Source organism: Musa acuminata, chromosome BXJ3-10 (assembly GCF_036884655.1).
Source record: "Musa acuminata AAA Group cultivar baxijiao chromosome BXJ3-10, Cavendish_Baxijiao_AAA, whole genome shotgun sequence".
Taxonomy (NCBI): domain Eukaryota; kingdom Viridiplantae; phylum Streptophyta; class Magnoliopsida; order Zingiberales; family Musaceae; genus Musa; species Musa acuminata.
The window spans coordinates 23,094,957-23,111,693 of NC_088358.1; the positions used below are offsets into that span (position 1 = coordinate 23,094,957).

A 16,737-nucleotide genomic window follows, 5' to 3' on the forward strand; every position below is an offset into this window, starting at 1 on the left:
GCGAGTACTTCATTGAATGGTAACCCCTCCTCCCTCTATATGGGCGATTAGAGTTGTCGAGTTGGAAGAAGAGGCTCGAGCGAGTACATTGACTATTATACCCCCCTAATTAAAGTATAATATAATATTATATATACATATATATATATATATATATATAGGCGATTGTCCGAAAAAGATTTTTTTTATTTTTCTCGTATGATATCCTTTTCAAAATTTTCAAACCATTACTTCCAGTTTCAAAAGTATCAAAAATACCTCCCAAAAAAATTATTTACAGTGTTTTCCTGGCCAAATCAAAGAGGTTTTTTTCTATCATCTATTTACAATATTTTGTGGGTTGTATTCTATCTACATATTATATATTTTTTTTAAAATATATATATTATATAATATTTTTTGTTTCAAAAATAATGTATAATGGTTTTAAAATAAAATGGCATATAGTGTTTTTAAAGCATTATATAGTATTTTTTGTGGTTAAAAATCAACCCACAAAACGCTATAAAGTTGCAAAAAAAAAAAAAAAGATTTGGATCAGAACAAATGATAGGTTTTTTAGGAGGTATTTTTGGAATATTTGAAACAGGAGATGATGGTTTATAAATTTTGAAAATAAGATACCATTCAAGAAAAAATTAAAAAAAAAAATTGTCTTCCCCCCTCCTTCCCTCTCCACCAACGATAAAACCTTATAATATGAACAAAGGATGACGACGATAAGTGAATGACGTACGAAACAGGTGTCGATAATGATGAAAGAGGTGCAATAGACGAGGAGAGGTGTTTTAAGTATGTTTTGAATTAGTGATATTATTTTAAAAACCTAGAATGGTATTTTTTAAAAATATCCAAAATATAAGTATTTTCTACCAAAATCACCTATGTATATAATAAAAAGCTTGGAAAAAGTTTATTTTCATGGTAAAAATTCACACACACATGTGAATGGTAAGTTCATTAATTCATTATTTCCAAAGAGGAAATTTATTCAATATAAGACAATCATCGAACATAAATAAACAACAAATGCTCCAAAAATAGTGTGCATGATCACATCATTCAAAGTAGTAGAATGAATTTTATTCAAATCCTGCAAGGAGTATCCGATTCCTGCAGTTATTCTGAAAGTATCCAAGGAAGTGATTGTGCTTGTTCTTAAGCTGGTTCAAGCTCCTCTGCAAAGAGATCCCCTCAACAGAGACTCATCATGTGGCACAAATCATTGGCTTCCATCTCCGCAAGCTTTGACATCATCCTTGAACCATATTTGGCCACTGTTACCTTGCACTGTGAAGGAAGAAAAACATCAATATAGTTTAGTTTAGGATCATCAACTCTAACCAAGACCAATTGCGTGTACTATCACAAGCTGTTCACCTGCTTTTCACTCTGCCTATGATGTTCTTCGCACTGCTCAACCAGCAATTGCCTCATCTTTTTCTGAAGAGAAGTGCAAAAAAGAATGATCCATACATAATTAACCGAGAGATGCAAGAAAGATAAAGCTTTTCATTTTTTTATCTCATAAGTTTCATCTGTTCTCGATTTCATTACCCTCACTTTACTCGATTGTGTGCCTTCAATGATGTTCCTGATGGCTCTACTGCATTCATAGCAGGTGGTCTCCCCAATCTGTCAGTGAACCACATTCCTTAGCTTCTCATGCACATAGAACTTAGCTTTTCAAAGTTCGGTTAAAGGATAAACTCAATCGAACTTTGATGATAGAAAAATTGATGCCAATGGCTATTATATGCAATCCTTATTGTTATTTAGCAAAGATTAAGAGTCTTTTTTTGCTTACATACCTCGGTAGATTCATTGATCAGCGAAGTAAGAATATTGTCATCTGGGGAAAAGGATTCATCAAGGCATAATCCTGTGTTGTTGCAAAGACTACCTTCATGGAAGAGGTGTTGGAGAAAGAACTGAGCCTGATCTATATATGCTTGTGACTTGTCCAAACACTGACACAAGAAAAATGTACAGAATTCAGCATGAGATTATCGAAATACAAGAGAGATAACAATAAATACCTGATTCTTAAGTTGAGAAGGCAAAATATGGCAAGCTTCAGATGAGAGTGATCTGATGTCACTGAACAAGATTAGGTCATCCAGAGATTTCTGAGCATGTCTTGAAGCCTCCAAGCATGAGCTGCAAGGGTTTGATTTGCCATTCATGTTATAGGCCATGTTTCCTGAAATGTAATCTGTTTAAGTTAATTTGATGATATTGGACTAGAACAAAATTGCTACAAATCTGGTTAAAAAACTCAGCTTGTTCCTCGCATTTAATAATCTAACATTCTTCTACTTTTGAAGTAGCAGCAAAATGTAGATTCGATAAAAATAAAATAAAAAAATCATTTAAGCTAATATAGTCCCAGAAACCTATAAATGTAGTCAGCTTAAGATATTATGACTTATTGTTGTTGTTATTATGTAGTATGGCAATTGATTCGAGAAATCCCAGCATAAAGTTTCTTTATATTCCAGTAAGGACCAGACAAGAACAGCAGCAAAACTGAAAAGAAAAGAGAGGAATAATTGGTGCATGGTGTTGAGACATTTTACTCACCTTGATCCATCAAGCTATCAACCTCGAGTATGGCACTTGCATCAGCTAATATGATCAATAGAGTGGCAAAGATTGATAGAGTTCTGGCTTCCATTCTTCTGTCACCTTCAAAATCCAAAATGAAAGGATTAAGCAATCATAATTTGCAGTTAAATGTAATTCATGAGTAAACATGATGATTCATAGAAAAGTTTTCTGTACTGATATGAACAAATATACTCTCATTCACCACAAGGACATGATATGAAAACTATGCTAATTTCACTCAGCTCAAACTAAATCACACAGTTGAATACATGCTGATGCATAAAAAATTTCTTAATCTCAAGCTGCTCAAACTAAACCATACAGTTAATTGAAACCAAAAAGATATCAATCTATAATCACTCTGTTTGAGCCTGAGACAGGAATGGGGAATTGGATGGAGACATTTATACACATCCAAGGTGAACTGGAACACCTCATTCTCCTCTCAGTTTGCTCACTTCCATGTTGAATCTTTCTGAGTTCATACGGAAACTATGCAGTTACTTCACAAAGAACACATGTACAGGCAAATCACTGGGAGCCTGGACAAGTTACATGATTGTCCCAATAATAGAGTGGAAGAGAAATGCTTGAAATGTGGGAGTAATGAAGAGAGAAAGACCTGATGCTGTGTACTCAACCATGATGAGGAGGAAGCTTCACATGGTCTGATGAGTCTTTTCCATCTCTTTGGGAGGGAGTGTGGAGGCCATTGCAAGAGACTTTGTGTTAGTCTGGGCTGTCTTCAGGACTGTGAAGTATGAGAAGGATCAATGTACATTTATTTTAGTAAAATGAACATTGTTCACCATGTTGTAAGGAAGTAGCCTTGTCATTGTACCAAAATCCACTCCTCTTTTTTTTTTGTATTAATTACTTACAACTTATAAGCAACAAAATAGTATGTGCATTTCATGTTATAAGATTCACAATAGCTAGCTGTGCCCTATGACTTATTTAGAGATGACTCTGAGAGGTATGTCATCCATTATATTGAGGCATCTTTCAACACCATGTTTCTTGGGATACCTCTTCCATATATCCCAGGAACTAAAATATGGATAGTCTTCTATTAGCAATTATTAAGAACTGAATGAATTGTACAGGATAAAAGCAAAAACATTTTTCTTATCTTCCTGCCAAAATTCAAGCAGAGTGCAAAATGAGGCATATTAATAGGAAGTCAAATGTTGGACACAGATTAGTACATCTCTACTTCTACTGCATCTTCCATATGTCAACATGATTCAAAACTTCAGTAATTTATTTGGAGGAAGACAAACAAATATCCCTGTGTTTATTTCATTGAAATATATATCCCTACAAAATCTAAAAAATTATATACATGTCATTCTGGTTGAGCTCTGTCAGATTGATAAATGGAGTCAAATTGATAAATGTTAAAGCTTCATTGAAACTTGTCCTGAAGTTTATAGTTTGCAAGCCTAAAGCCAAAGGCTTCATAGAATGTCGTGTGAAACATTGCTGCAAGTGACATCACAGGATTTGCAAACCAAAAGCCTTGCAGGTTTGGCCAGATACTACAACTACAAGAGTTTGAGCAACCAATCTATACCTTTCCAGTATCAGTGTCAAAGTTCAAAGAACTCACAAGTATAGCCTGCTTGAGCAAGAAATACACGGGAAGGGACATCATTGCTTCATGAATTTGCATAAAACACAATATTACAAGAACTAAAAGAGAAGTCAATATCAATCTTCTCTTTTAGCAAATGATGTGCTTTAAAGCACTAGAAGATCTCTTTATATATCTCAAAAACACACTTCATTTTGCCTGTGCTTAACAAGAACCAACTTAACACCAAGTAGAAATGACATCTTCACTGTAAACGGTCCCGGGAGATCTTTAGATAATGAAGTTGTTTAAGCTTCTATATATGCACCTGAAACTTCCTACTTGCATTCTCCTACTCTGCTTCCGCTAACCTTCGTCGAATCTCTTCTGGATTTGATGACCCAGTGACACTGCAAAAAACATAAATGCTTATATCGAATCAGCATAGGTTTTAAAGAACTATCTGGCTTAATTGTGCATCACATTGTCACATGCATTAGTAATGAAGTTGTTCAAATGTCAACTTCACAATAAAATCTTCTCCTAGGTGATGAGTTGCAGGATCAAATGTATACTTCACGGTAAACTTGTTGGCTTCCATGTGAGTTTCATGACTTCATTAGAAGGCATGTTATGCATCAACTGTACTATTGACTTGCAAATAGAAAAAAGAAGACCAAGGCAGGCAAATTTCAATCTAAAAATGAGGTATTGGATACCATTTAGCACATACAGAATCCATAAATCATGTTAAGTAAATCTTAAACCCAATAATTCTCCAACTATTGTTTTCTCCTGCCCTATGGAGACAGTTTACAAGGCTAGGGTGACCTATCAATCGATGCAGTCCCCATGGTCATGCTAAGCATTATGATAATAGGAAGCACAATTCAGACCTAGCACGAACAGATTTAGGTTCATTTCTGTTAAAGCTTACCAACAGAGAATGTCACCACTGTAGGCAATCTTTTCAGAGATCCAATCTGGAACCAATTCTAACAAGAGTTTCAGCTGTTCTTCCACTTCACCTGCAGAAACATGCCCCAGGATTTTAGCTCTGGAAAATTCAATATGACCCAGAAACATCAACAATTTCAAATTAATGGCAGAGTGCATACCTCTATCGACTATTTTACAATTACTTGATAGTAGCTTGTAAATTAGCTCATTCTTTGTCATGACAGACCTCTTCCATGACTGAAATATGAGTAGAATCATGTCAAAAATACAAGGCAATGAGGCTATCAACTTTTGCCTTCTAATTGCATTGGAAACACCAGCCTCCTCCTCCTGTGCTGTTTTCCTCTCCTTCTCCTTAATCTGAAAAGGTCTAGAGCAATTAGACCTTCACTTACGTTCCAAATGATATTTTATATGTATAGAGTTAGAAGAAAATTCACATAGAAGAGGACAATCTTTCTAAGAAATGGCAGGAAATATCTCATCAAACTGTAGGCATTTCCCATAATAGTCATAAAAACAACATACAGTATGTTAAGCTGTGTAAAACATGAAACCAAGACAAGTAATTTATTAATAAACATGTTTCACATAGCATGTTAGTCATATTGAACAGCAGTAATTAACCTGAAACAACATTATGCCAACCCAAACAAGTGCATGCAGTGATTAGCTTGTAGCATAATGCCTACACTTTTAGGCAGACAAATGCATGAGGTCAACACTGACCTAAACGAACAAATGAAAGAAAAATTGAGACAATAACCATTGAAATAAATAAAGTGTGAGATTCTCAGAAGTACAGACAAGAATAATACCAATCTATCATGGCTTTTTTGTGCATTGCTGTGAAATGGGTGTACAAAAAACATTTGAAGAAACTACTTTAGAAGCTTTAAAGAGAAAAGAACCATAGCACAAGGATGTCCAAGGATGTACCGACTGCAAGAGAGATTCTGGTATAATATTGAGGACATCATCATCGGCAGACAGGCTCCTATCTTCATACTCTTCATCCCCTGCTTTTGCACTCTTTGTTGGAGTCATAAACAATTTTGTACGCGTTGATCGCTTCACAGATTTATTCGATAGTGGAGAATCACAGCTTGGGGTTGTCCTACATCTTTTTGGTGTTGGCATATCTGGTGTATTAGACATTAACCTTAAGGGAGTGGAAACTAGTTTTGCAGGAGTTCCCTCTTTGACATTTTGTTCGTTATGAGGAAAGTTGTCAGTTCTTATGAACTTTTGGGTCTCCTCTTCACTAGTGCCACATTTGCTTGATATGGTCGATGAAATGGGAGAACCAAGCATCGAATTCCTAAATATGGGTGGTTTCAAATTGCATTTGCTAGGAGATGAAGCAAGAGGGACAGAAAGATCATCTTTAGGACAAGCTTTGCCAAAGGACATAAGAGGGGTTTGCTCTGAACCATGGGTGGGGAATTTCCGAGAAAACCGCCTCTGGAAAGATTGGGACAAGTGAGATGGCACTGAAAATTGTTGATGGCTAGTAGCACTTGATGAAGGCTTGGTGCAAGTCAGTTTAGCATTGGCGTTAGAGACAATTGGAAGAACACTTGGCTTCGTTTGATTGAAAGGATGAGGCAATTGCTCCTCAGGAACATCATCTCCCTGAAATACAAAACTAGCAATTAATATGGATCTAATCCAGTCAGTCTATTGATAATAATGCATCAAAACTGCTTACAACCTAGATTTAACGAAAAAAAAAAAAACAACCAAAAGACAGGGCATTTAATGGAAAAAGGAAAGAACATGCGACAACTAAAAGAGTAAGAACTTCCAAAGCAACCTGGTTAGTAAACAAGCATAATCATAAGAGATGCCTATATATCAAGGAAAGCATTTATGTTTAAACTGATTAAAAGTGGTAACCAGAGGAGATTTCGAGTACCTCTGGATGTTCTTTATTGAAGCCAACAATCCTTTCCCTGAAGACTTTCCTCAAGATCGAATACCCACTCTCAGTTTTTCCATTGATGTTCTTGGCTATTGCATCAACTTGAAGAGTGACCTGAAGCTCTGGCTTCATACAACAAGTGGCCTCATCATGCAAAATCACCTTCTTAATGATTATAGCTTCAGGCATTATGTACTTCAACTGCGCTAGATGCGCATAAGTGAACCTCCTAAACGCAGAAAATAATACAAATTTCAATTCGTCATATAAACAAATACGAGGAAGAAAGGCAAGTTAATGCAACCTCTTAGGGTAAAATTGGCACCTTTCTGTCAAATGCTGAATGCTGGAGAGGATGTTCGCGAAGGTGCACATAGATCCTTTCAGCCGAAGCAAGCGAATTGAACTCTCCATGCAGTTGAAGAATTCACACAGTATCTCATATCTGATCAAGAGGGGCTTATTCTAGTTAGAAAGAAACCATAAAAAATCAATTTAGTGCACATCGTATGCATAACTAATCATATATTTCAATGGAGTAGCCATGATAAAAGCCCAAGAAATTCTCAACTGTTAGAATTAGATGACATAAGGAAAAGAAACAGATGAATATTTCTATAAACCTACAAGAGAACCTAAAGAACATACTTTTCAGGAAGCTTGATGACACCTCTAGCCTTGGACGACTTAGGACTGGAACCGGGCACCGAGCTGGCTCCGAGCTGCTGCTCGACCGACTGGAGATCGTCGTCATTGCCGGATCGAGAGTGATCGGGCCGATCTGCAGCCGTCTGAAGCCCCAGCGCGACCTTCCGCACCTCCTTCACTGAGAACGCGATGCTCCGGTTCCCGGATCGCCGCGGGAGCCGCGCCGGCTTCTCCGGAGTCCAGATCTGGTCGGCCATCGAGGTGCCCTTGGCTGGTGACTCCAAGGGACGATCGGGCCTCTTCCCAGCGGAGATGGGAGGCCTGGGTCGAGCGTCGGAATCCATCTCGGCGTGTAGAGGCGGCTGAGAAGACGGACAAGGAAGTGATCAAACGAGTGGGTGTTAAAGAAAGGTAAACCCTAGAATTGGCGGGAATAGGGGTTGGCGGGAACGCCATCCGCGACGCCGCGTGGCGTTCGGTTCCCGCCAGCCAGCCCGCAGACCCGACCCGTTATCCAGCCCACAAGTCCGAACCGCTTTTGGTAGCCATGTATTATTACTTTTTGTTTATGTAATAAAAATGGAAACTACAATTTTGGTGCGCATTTCCACTATGTTGGATATTTCAATCATCCGTATTTTTTGATACGGTTAGTGTAAACAATTTGGAGCCGTGTCCTCGGGGCCGACGCGGTTCGGTCCGGGTCCGGATGACGGGGGATCTTCTTGCGACGGGTTTCAAATCCGTCGAGACGGTCGCACACAGTGTCCGATCGGGACGGGGTCGCCTTTTCCTCCGGAAAGGAACTTCTCGCCCTTGACCCGACCTTTTGTGCAGGAGCGAAGCCGAAGGTCTTCGCTGGACGCGCGGGCGAGAAGTTCCTTCCGACGATCGAGGCAGAAGATAGTGGAGGGGATTTCAGAAGAAGAAGAGTCTTTTCTCATCCGCCCAGCCCCCTTTCTTGTTCGGAAGCCAGGGCTTTTATAGGGAAGCTTATTGTTGTTTGATGTGCCCGCTTGCAGGGGGCAGGCTGGTAGCGTCTGACATTGGCATTGGCGTGGCGTGAAGAACCGAGCCTGAGTAGGCGTTAATGTGCCTCGACCGGTGTTCTGGTCCGTTTGATTGGGTGCTGTCACGTCGATCGAGGCGTGAGGCGTCGGTTGACGTCAGCCGAGTCTTATCATAATTACTATCCTCATCATATTCCCCCCCGGAAAGAAGCTATGCGTCGGTCGTTGTAACGGGAGTCCGAGGCATGGCTTTAGCTTTCGGACGGGCTGGCCGCGCAGGCGCGGTCTAGGGGGCATGGAGCCGAGGAGCACGACGCAGGCGGGCTGACCGCGTAGGTGTGTCTCGGGGAGCATGGGGCCGAGGAGCACGACGCAGGCGGGCTGGCCACGCAGGTGTGTCTCGGGGGCATGAAGCCGAGGAGCATGACGCAGGCGGGCTGCCCGCACAAGTGTGTCTCGGGGGCATGAAACTGAGGAACACGACACAGGCGAGCTAACCGTGCAGGTGTGTCTCAGGGGCATGATCCGAGGAGCACGACGCAGGCGGGCAGGCCACGCAGGTGTGATCTCGGGCATCATGCGGTCGAGTAGCACGACGCAGGTGGGCAAGCCGCGCAGGTGTGGTCTCGGGCAACATGCGACCGAAGGACATAACTCAGGCCGAGGGGCACGACTCAGGCGAGCAGGTCGTGCTGAGGTGCCCTCGGGTGGTCTACGGCTGAGGGACATAACTCAGGCCAAGGGGCACAACTCAAGCGGGCAAGACGCCCTGAGATGGACTCGGCAGTCTTCGGCCGAGGGATACGGCTCGGGCTAAGGGACACGACTCAGGCGGGCAGGCTGTGCTGAGGTGTGCTCGGCAGTCTGTGGCCGACAGATGCAGCTCAGGTGGGCAGGCCACCCTGAGATGGACTCGGCAGTCTATGGCCGAGGGGGTGTGGCTCAGGCGGGAAGGCCGTGCTTAGGTGGGCTCGACAGTCTATGGCCGAGAGATGTGGCTCAAGTGGGCAGGCCGCCCTGAGGGGGGCTCGGCAGTCTATGGCCGAGCCGTGTAGATTCAGAAGATTTTCAGCCGGGGCTAATCACGAGCCGAGAGGGGGTCAGGTAGATACTGAACCTTGGCTCGAAAGAGGCTGAGGCGGGGCTTAGATTTCTTTTCATAAGGACTACATCGGGTAGCCACCACGGGTGCTTGACCTCTCTTATCGAGCCCGCAGTCGGGGGTCGTCGCTTCTCCTCATGGCCGTCCAGGCCTCCGCTGCGATATGCCAGTTAGCGCGCTGGAGCATCTCTGGCACCGTGGTGGGAAGTTGCTCCGTGAGGGACCAAAGAATCTGGAAGGTTGTAGGCCTATTATAAATGCATGCACTAACAGAAAGGGGTGAGTGTCCGGCAGGCCCCAGATTTGCGTGGCAAAATGATCCACAAAATAGGAGAGGGGCTCGCCTTCCCTTTGTTTGAGTCCAAGGAGCAGTGTCGCGGAAGGCTTCGGTCGTGCATAGGCCACGAAGTGGAGCTCGAAGTCCTTGATGAGTTGGTCAAAGGAAGCGATCGTTCCGGTCTTTAAGTCGTCGTACCACGCGTGGGTCGGCCCTCTCAGAGTGGTAGGGAACGCTATGCATATCAAGGCATCAGAGGTTCTGCATAGCGCCATTTAGGCGCGAAAAGCAGCTGCATGGTCCGCTGGGTCGATGGAGCCATCGTAAGCATCCAAAGAGGGGAGTTGGAAGTTCGGGGGGACTGTCTGATCTCGTATCTCGGGCGTGAAGGGAGACCCTTGGTGTGCGTCCTCCCCGAGCTCCCCCTTGGACCTGCGAACCTCTTTCTGCACCTCGTCGAGTCGCTGACTGACGAAGCGCAATTGGGCCCGTAGGGAGTCCTAAGAGAGTGCCTCAGGTTCCGGGCGGCTGCTCGGGTTTGCCATCACTGGATCCCCGAGTGGGGCCAGTCGGACTCGAGGCGAAGTGGGGAACTCCGTAAGTGTTGTGTGGGCCCGAACGGGCGGCTCATATTGTCGCAGCAGTTGGACTGCAAGTGGGTGCGCCAGATGAGGAACGAGCGGGATGATGGTTTGCACCACATCCATCAGAGCTCGGACTTGATGGGCGAGGTCCTGAAAAGCCTCGGGTGACATGGGCATCGAGTCGGCGGGGGTGCCATCGGGCGACGACAAACCCAGGTTGTTGAATATTTGCCAATATCGTTCTGAGGTCGTGGCGGGGTGTTCGTCACGATGGTCTCCGTGCGGGGGATGTTCCCCTAAGGCTTCAGTTGGTTGCGACCTGTCAGCCGTGGGCTCATTTGAGCCGCTCGGGTGATCACCCGACATTCCGGGGCCTCCTTTTAGCGCCAATATGTTAGTGTAAACAACTTGGAGTCGTGGCCTCGGGGCCGACGCGGCTCAGTCCGGGTCCGGATGACGGGGGATCTTCCCGCGACGGGTTTTGAGTCTGCCGAGGCAGTCACACGCAGTGTCTGATCGGGACGGGGTCGCCTTTTCCTCCGGGAAGGAACTCCTCGCCCGCACGTCCAGCGGAGACCTTCGGCTTCGCTCCTGCACAAAGGTCGGGTTGGGAAGCTCGACCCGACCCCTCCGACGATTGAGTCAGAAGATAGTGGAGGGGATTTCGAAAGAAGACGAGTCTTTTCTCATCCGCCCAGCCCCCTTTTCTGTTCGGAAGCCAGGGCTTTTATAGGGAAGCTTACTGTTGTTTGATGTGCTCGCCTGCAGGGGGCAGGCTGGTAGCGTCTGACATGGGCGTTGGCGTGGCATGAAGAACCGAGCCTGAGTAGGCATTAATGCGTCTAAACCGGTGTTCCGATCCGTTTGACCGGGTGCTGTCGCGTCGATCGAGACGCGAGGCGTCGACTGACGTCAACCGAGTCTTATCATAATTACTATCCTCATCAGATACCCGCTTGCAATACATTTATAATATTGAATTAGTTATTCACGTCATAGCGTCTCGATTACTTGAAATAAATTATATAGGTTTTTTTTATTATTTAACTATGTAAATAATTTGATTTCACTTTAGCTCCTATTTGGGTATACACTTTGGTATAAGACTTAGCGGAGAATCCAAGTGAGGATACTTTGAAACCAGTTCTTACTAAAGGATGAAGGAGAGAGCAGCAGTGAGCTGCCTCTCGCCTTCATTCCTTTTCTTCAAAGAACAGTACAAAGAGGACCTATATATTTGGATCAAATTCTTTTCACACTCTCGATTAACCAGAAACATCAGCTTAAAATAGCAGAGAGTAAGATAGGTCAAGGACTAGATGAACATGAGCTGCCAGAGCAAGCATAAAATTCACGTAAAGCTTCATTGTGGGACACAGAGATTGTCACATGATGATTATTCACCTGGAAAAGGGGATTATGTTGAAGAACTCTGATCTTGTGTGAACGATTGGACAACTTTTCCTTTTCAAAAGCAGATGTGACCGTCACTAACCCCCCCATTCTTTCCTTTTGAACAAAGCGAAGGAAAGCAAATACATATCAATCATTTAGACAGGATTGTAGAAGGAATGGCAAGCATGAGGAGGTAATACTACTTCCCAGATAAAAGAAGTGTACAAGTAAATGTATTACGTGGAACTTTTCTTGGAGGAATGTTCTTCGTATTCACTTTTGACTGCTTGTAAAGAACTGTTTACCTATTCGACCCAATCCTCTTAGTCGACCATCAAATGTGATCATATCTTTTGACAAGCAAACTTGTTGCTTAGTAGTTGTTTTGATCTTACAAGCTGCTGTTGTCATCTAAATGCTTTTATCAGATCAATTCTCATGCTGTCAAGCCTATCTATCTGAGGTGGGAATGGGATGTTTGACGAATGAACACATGCATGCATGCTTGCTTTTGTTAGTGCTGGTCACGAAGAGATGAGATGAGGTGAGAAGAGATGAGATCAGCAGTACCTTATGCCAACCGAAGCAAGTTGAGGAGGGAATCATTTGCATTCTCTTGTTTGCTCCCCATCTTTCGTTGATTCCTCTCCTTTTATCCTCCATGCTTGTAGATGGGACTCCATCCATAGTGGATGAACCGCAAAGGTTAATGTCAGTAGCTCTTCTGATGCTGAAAGGTTAGGAGCAATCTTTTCTACACTTGAAAAAAATCTTCTTATATAGTTTACTGAAGAGCACTTTTAAGCAAGATTATATCTTCATTAAGTTGCACAAAGTGGATAATCATGTTCTTCATGTCTCAAAAGCTAAACATCTTCTAATTTATGAGCTCCCTCTCAACCTTCTTTATCCATCCAAACAAGAAGCATCTCAACCCAAAAAGCCACTTTCTTCTTAATAGATTAGTGCTGCACACTTTCTTCCCCATCTCCTACTCATCTTTACCTAATATGTTTCCGATACGGATTCAATCACCAGTGTATATATATGGAGTGTGAGGAACTGCTTTGACATTATAACTCAATTTTTTATAGGCATTCGAGCAATGAAAACCATAAGAAAACTAGTTTTGAAGAAGAAGAAGAAGAAAGTGTTTCATGTCAAGCAATATATCCACAGGACGCGTTTACTTCTTCTTCTTAGTAGGGAAACAAGGAGAATGGGGAGAACAGGAAACCAGAAAACAAATGCATGAAGTAAGCATCATATGCATTCATGCTCATTACATGTCGATCCTCTGCGACTTCATTGTGTCCGCGATCATTTGGGTGGAGCTGGAAGAATTCGTGAGGTACGAGGAGGAGTACGTGATGGATGAAGCCTGGGTGAAGCTGGAGACGTCCACAGGCGGCGCACAGTACATAGGCACCGGCATCGTTGGGGGCAGCATCGGCAGTGGCGTCTCCAGGTTGAGCGCATTGATGGCTTGTCTGATCGAGGGCCGCAGGCTACAGTCGGGATGAGCACACCACAACCCCACCACCATCAGGCACTCCATCCGCTTCCCGTCGAAGTCGCCATGTAGCTTCTCGTCGGCTGCTTCGAGAATTGATCGCCGTCCGTAGAGCTCCCACACCCATTCGACCAGTCTCACCTTGCTCTTCTGCTCCTTCGGCTCCACCGGCCTTCTTCCGCACGCGATCTCCAGCGCGACGATGCCGAAGCTGTAGACGTCGGACTCTTTGCTGGCCTTGCCGGTGGTGATGCACTCGGGGGCCAAGTATCCCATGGTGCCGGCCAAAACCGTCGTCTGCGAGTGGCTGTCATGGTCGACGAGCCGAGCTAATCCGAAGTCCCCGAGCTTGGCGTTGAACGTGGAATCCAGCATGACGTTGCTGGGCTTCACGTCTCGGTGCACGACGCACTGCTCCCACTCCTCGTGAAGATAGAGCAGGGCAGCGGCCAAGCCCAGCGCGATCTTGTGCCTCTCCGGCCACTGGAGATTCTTCTTCGCGGAGTAGAGATAGGAATCGAGGCTTCCATTGGGCATGAACTCGTAGACGAGCAGGAATTCCCGGCGGTCATGGCACCAACCCACCAGCTGCACCAGGTTCCGATGCCGCAGCCGGCTTATGATCTTGACCTCGGAGACGTACTCCTTTCTCCCCTGTTTCGAGCACCGAGAGACCCTTTTAATGGCGACGTCAAGTTTCAGATCTTTCAGGTAGCCTTTATAGACCGATCCGAATCCTCCCTCCCCGAGCTTCCCCTCCTTGGAGAAATTCCTCGTCGCAGAGGCCAACTCCTCGTAAGGAAACCTCTGCGGCCCCCTCTCCCTCTCAAACTCATCGTCGATGGCCTCGTCGCATTCGATGTCGTCTATTTCTTTCAGACCCCCACTGGAGGCCTTCTTGGAGAACACGAACCATACCAACCCCGACACGAGCATCAAGACGCCTACTCCAATGGCCAAACCGATCTTGAGGCAGACCTGGTTCTTCTTCCTCCTTGGTTGCAGGGTCGAGTCGAAAGACCATGACAGCAGGCTGTGCGTCTCCGTCGCGTTGCCCGTCGACGCCGAGAAGCCGATCGCGACCATCTCCGGCAGCACATCTCGCAGATCAACGACGAAGTGAAGGCTGGAATCGCCGGCGCGAAAAGCCGGGTTCGTTTCATACGTCAGGAAGACGCTGAGGTTGTAAGTGCTGGCGTTGTAGCTCACCCATACATTCGCCCGCCGGCCGTTCCTGAGGCTGCTGCTCCACTCCACCACGGCGCTCGAGTTGATCGAGTCGACATCGATCCCGACGTGGTCAGCGGGCGGATCCCACGCATTCGGAAAGGTGTCGAACTCGACCGCCACCGTGCTGGCGGTGGAACCATCGAGAGAGCTGTTGCCGAAGAGGCCGAGGAAGGCGCCTCTGGAGTAGGCAGGAATGGAGGTCGGATACGAGGCGAGGAAGAAAGCGAGGCCGTCGCCATGCGTGGACGCGGGTTCGAAGGAGTCGATGACGAAGGAGAACTGCGTGGTGAAATCAGCCAGCTCCCCGGTGGCGGCATCCCAGAGGCGCAGCGGCTCCCGGTACACGGCTCTGCCGACGCTGTACAGCATGGGGTAGCTCGTGAGGTTGACCTCCTTGTTCTGCAACGACGCGTCCCCTTGGAACTCGAGCTTCGATGACACGCCCTGGTCGAAGCTGGAGAAGTTGAAAGAGAGGGAGAACGCACCGGGGATCATCACAGTCCACATGCAGCAGAGAACAGCTAAAACACTCGATCTCTGCATCATCATCGTCATGGCTTGAAGAACAACAGTTCAGGAGTAGGATCGAAGAGATCAATCTCTGCAACAGCTGGTAATGAAGCCTCCACCTACATAATAATAATGCCCACCAAAGTATCAGCAAAATCAACAACAACCATAATAAAACACTTGTAAAAGATTCGATGGTGACTTCGACTCACTCATCTGTGCCAATCTTCTTTTTTGATGCTTCATCATAATGGCATTCCATGTCGCAAAAGTATTCTTCCTGTTCATGTCAGGCCAGAAAAAATAATATGCTTTATGTTGTGTATTGTGTATGCTTACATCTTTTCTGCAATGTCAGAACCACTCCTTTTGCTACATCTTAACCATTATTTATTTCCTCGGCACGAGTTACTTATGCATGCGTTAAATATGTTACATCTGCATAGTATTCGATCTTGTTTGACTTGAATATGCTTATCATATTATTAGGAATCCATTGATATGTGAGCACCGTGCCGGCCATATATATAAGTTTTTAGGACATATATTTATTAGTTCGAAAAGACTAACACACCCTATGCAAATAGAACGATGGTAGTCATAAAAACCCATAAGCCATCAGACTGTCGAATAATAAATCTAAGTTGGATGGTGATGAGATCTATGGACTCCCTTACACATCACAGGTCTCCCAAGTCAACTTTGTTCGAGTCAATGTCACTTCATCGAACCTGCAAACCATCTTCTCTATGGTCTAAAATAAAACAATTATCCTTAGTAGAGTTTGCTTTTCAAAAATCTTAGTTGTCAAATGGCTTAGGAGAGTTTATACTCCAAGAAATATGAAGATATTATTTTTTAATAAAAAAGATAATGATAAAAAAATGATACTGCTAGAACAATGATATAAATCGAAAGAAGATCAAGTGTTCAAGTTATCTAAGAAAAAAATTATCATGTAAATAAAGAAAATTGTTCCAATGCTACTAATGAAGATTGGGGCAAATATTTTATAGTTGAAATTATTAAATGAATAGTTGATTTAGGATGTGATCATCAGCTCATTAGTGATTGTACCAAATTCACTCATCATCTTATTGATGATATAATTATCACGATAGACAACATATCAAATATCAAATAAAGATAATGATTATATTATATTAAAAAGTGTGTATCATGTTCCAAGCATAAAGAAAGTTTTTTTTACTGTAAAGACAATTGATGGTAGAAATTATATATATATATATATATATATATTTTATCGTAATGAAGTTAAGTTTTTTTCACAACATAAAAAAATTAAATATAGATATAATATATACTAGTAAAATAATTAAAATTTTATATATTTTGTTAGCATTTAACTCTTATGTCAATGGAATGAATGATGGTGCA

General features: G+C 43.8%; 2 protein-coding genes and 1 non-coding gene across 4 annotated transcripts; all 3 read right to left on the reverse strand.

Moving 5' to 3' along the window:
• Positions 1-945: 945 nt before the first annotated feature.
• LOC104000340 (uncharacterized) lies at positions 946-3,070 on the reverse strand. 2 transcript variants are annotated; one of them, XR_010501538.1, is made up of 7 exons: positions 2,933-3,070; positions 2,584-2,688; positions 2,040-2,203; positions 1,812-1,970; positions 1,564-1,635; positions 1,381-1,443; positions 946-1,290 (listed from the first exon to the last, which is right to left on the reverse strand). It is a non-coding gene; the product is annotated as an uncharacterized LOC104000340 (transcript). The 2 variants fall into 2 exon arrangements; XR_010501537.1 differs by having other exon boundaries at positions 1,558-1,635; positions 2,933-3,068.
• A 1,317-nt stretch (positions 3,071-4,387) lies between these two features.
• On the reverse strand, positions 4,388-8,084 carry LOC135651319 (CDT1-like protein a, chloroplastic). The gene is made up of 7 exons (XM_065171326.1): positions 7,719-8,084; positions 7,396-7,515; positions 7,065-7,299; positions 6,086-6,781; positions 5,305-5,506; positions 5,124-5,214; positions 4,388-4,596 (listed from the first exon to the last, which is right to left on the reverse strand). The coding sequence occupies exons 1-7, from the start codon at positions 8,060-8,062 to the stop codon at positions 4,539-4,541; spliced, it is 1,746 nt and encodes a 581-aa protein (XP_065027398.1). The 5' UTR covers positions 8,063-8,084; the 3' UTR covers positions 4,388-4,538.
• Positions 8,085-13,213: 5,129 nt separating this feature from the next.
• LOC104000338 (L-type lectin-domain containing receptor kinase IX.1-like) lies at positions 13,214-15,681 on the reverse strand. Its single transcript, XM_009422352.3, has 2 exons — positions 15,552-15,681; positions 13,214-15,458 (listed from the first exon to the last, which is right to left on the reverse strand). Exon 2 carries the CDS (start codon positions 15,382-15,384, stop codon positions 13,369-13,371), a length of 2,016 nt encoding a protein of 671 aa, XP_009420627.2. The 5' UTR covers positions 15,385-15,458; positions 15,552-15,681; the 3' UTR covers positions 13,214-13,368.
• Positions 15,682-16,737: the final 1,056 nt, after the last annotated feature.

Bases quoted from the DNA above. Each gene is read 5' to 3' on its own strand.
- LOC104000338 (XM_009422352.3), bottom strand. From the start codon at position 15,384: ATGACGATGATGATGCAGAGATCGAGTGTTTTAGCTGTTCTCTGCTGC.
- LOC135651319 (XM_065171326.1), bottom strand. From the start codon at position 8,062: ATGGATTCCGACGCTCGACCCAGGCCTCCCATCTCCGCTGGGAAGAGG. The intron at 7,516-7,718 runs GTATGTTCTTTA...CCTCTTGATCAG, and splicing joins GTCATCAAGCTTCCTGAAAA to ATATGAGATACTGTGTGAAT. The intron at 4,597-5,123 runs GTAAGCTTTAAC...TGTTTTTTGCAG, and splicing joins AGTGGTGACATTCTCTGTTG to TGTCACTGGGTCATCAAATC.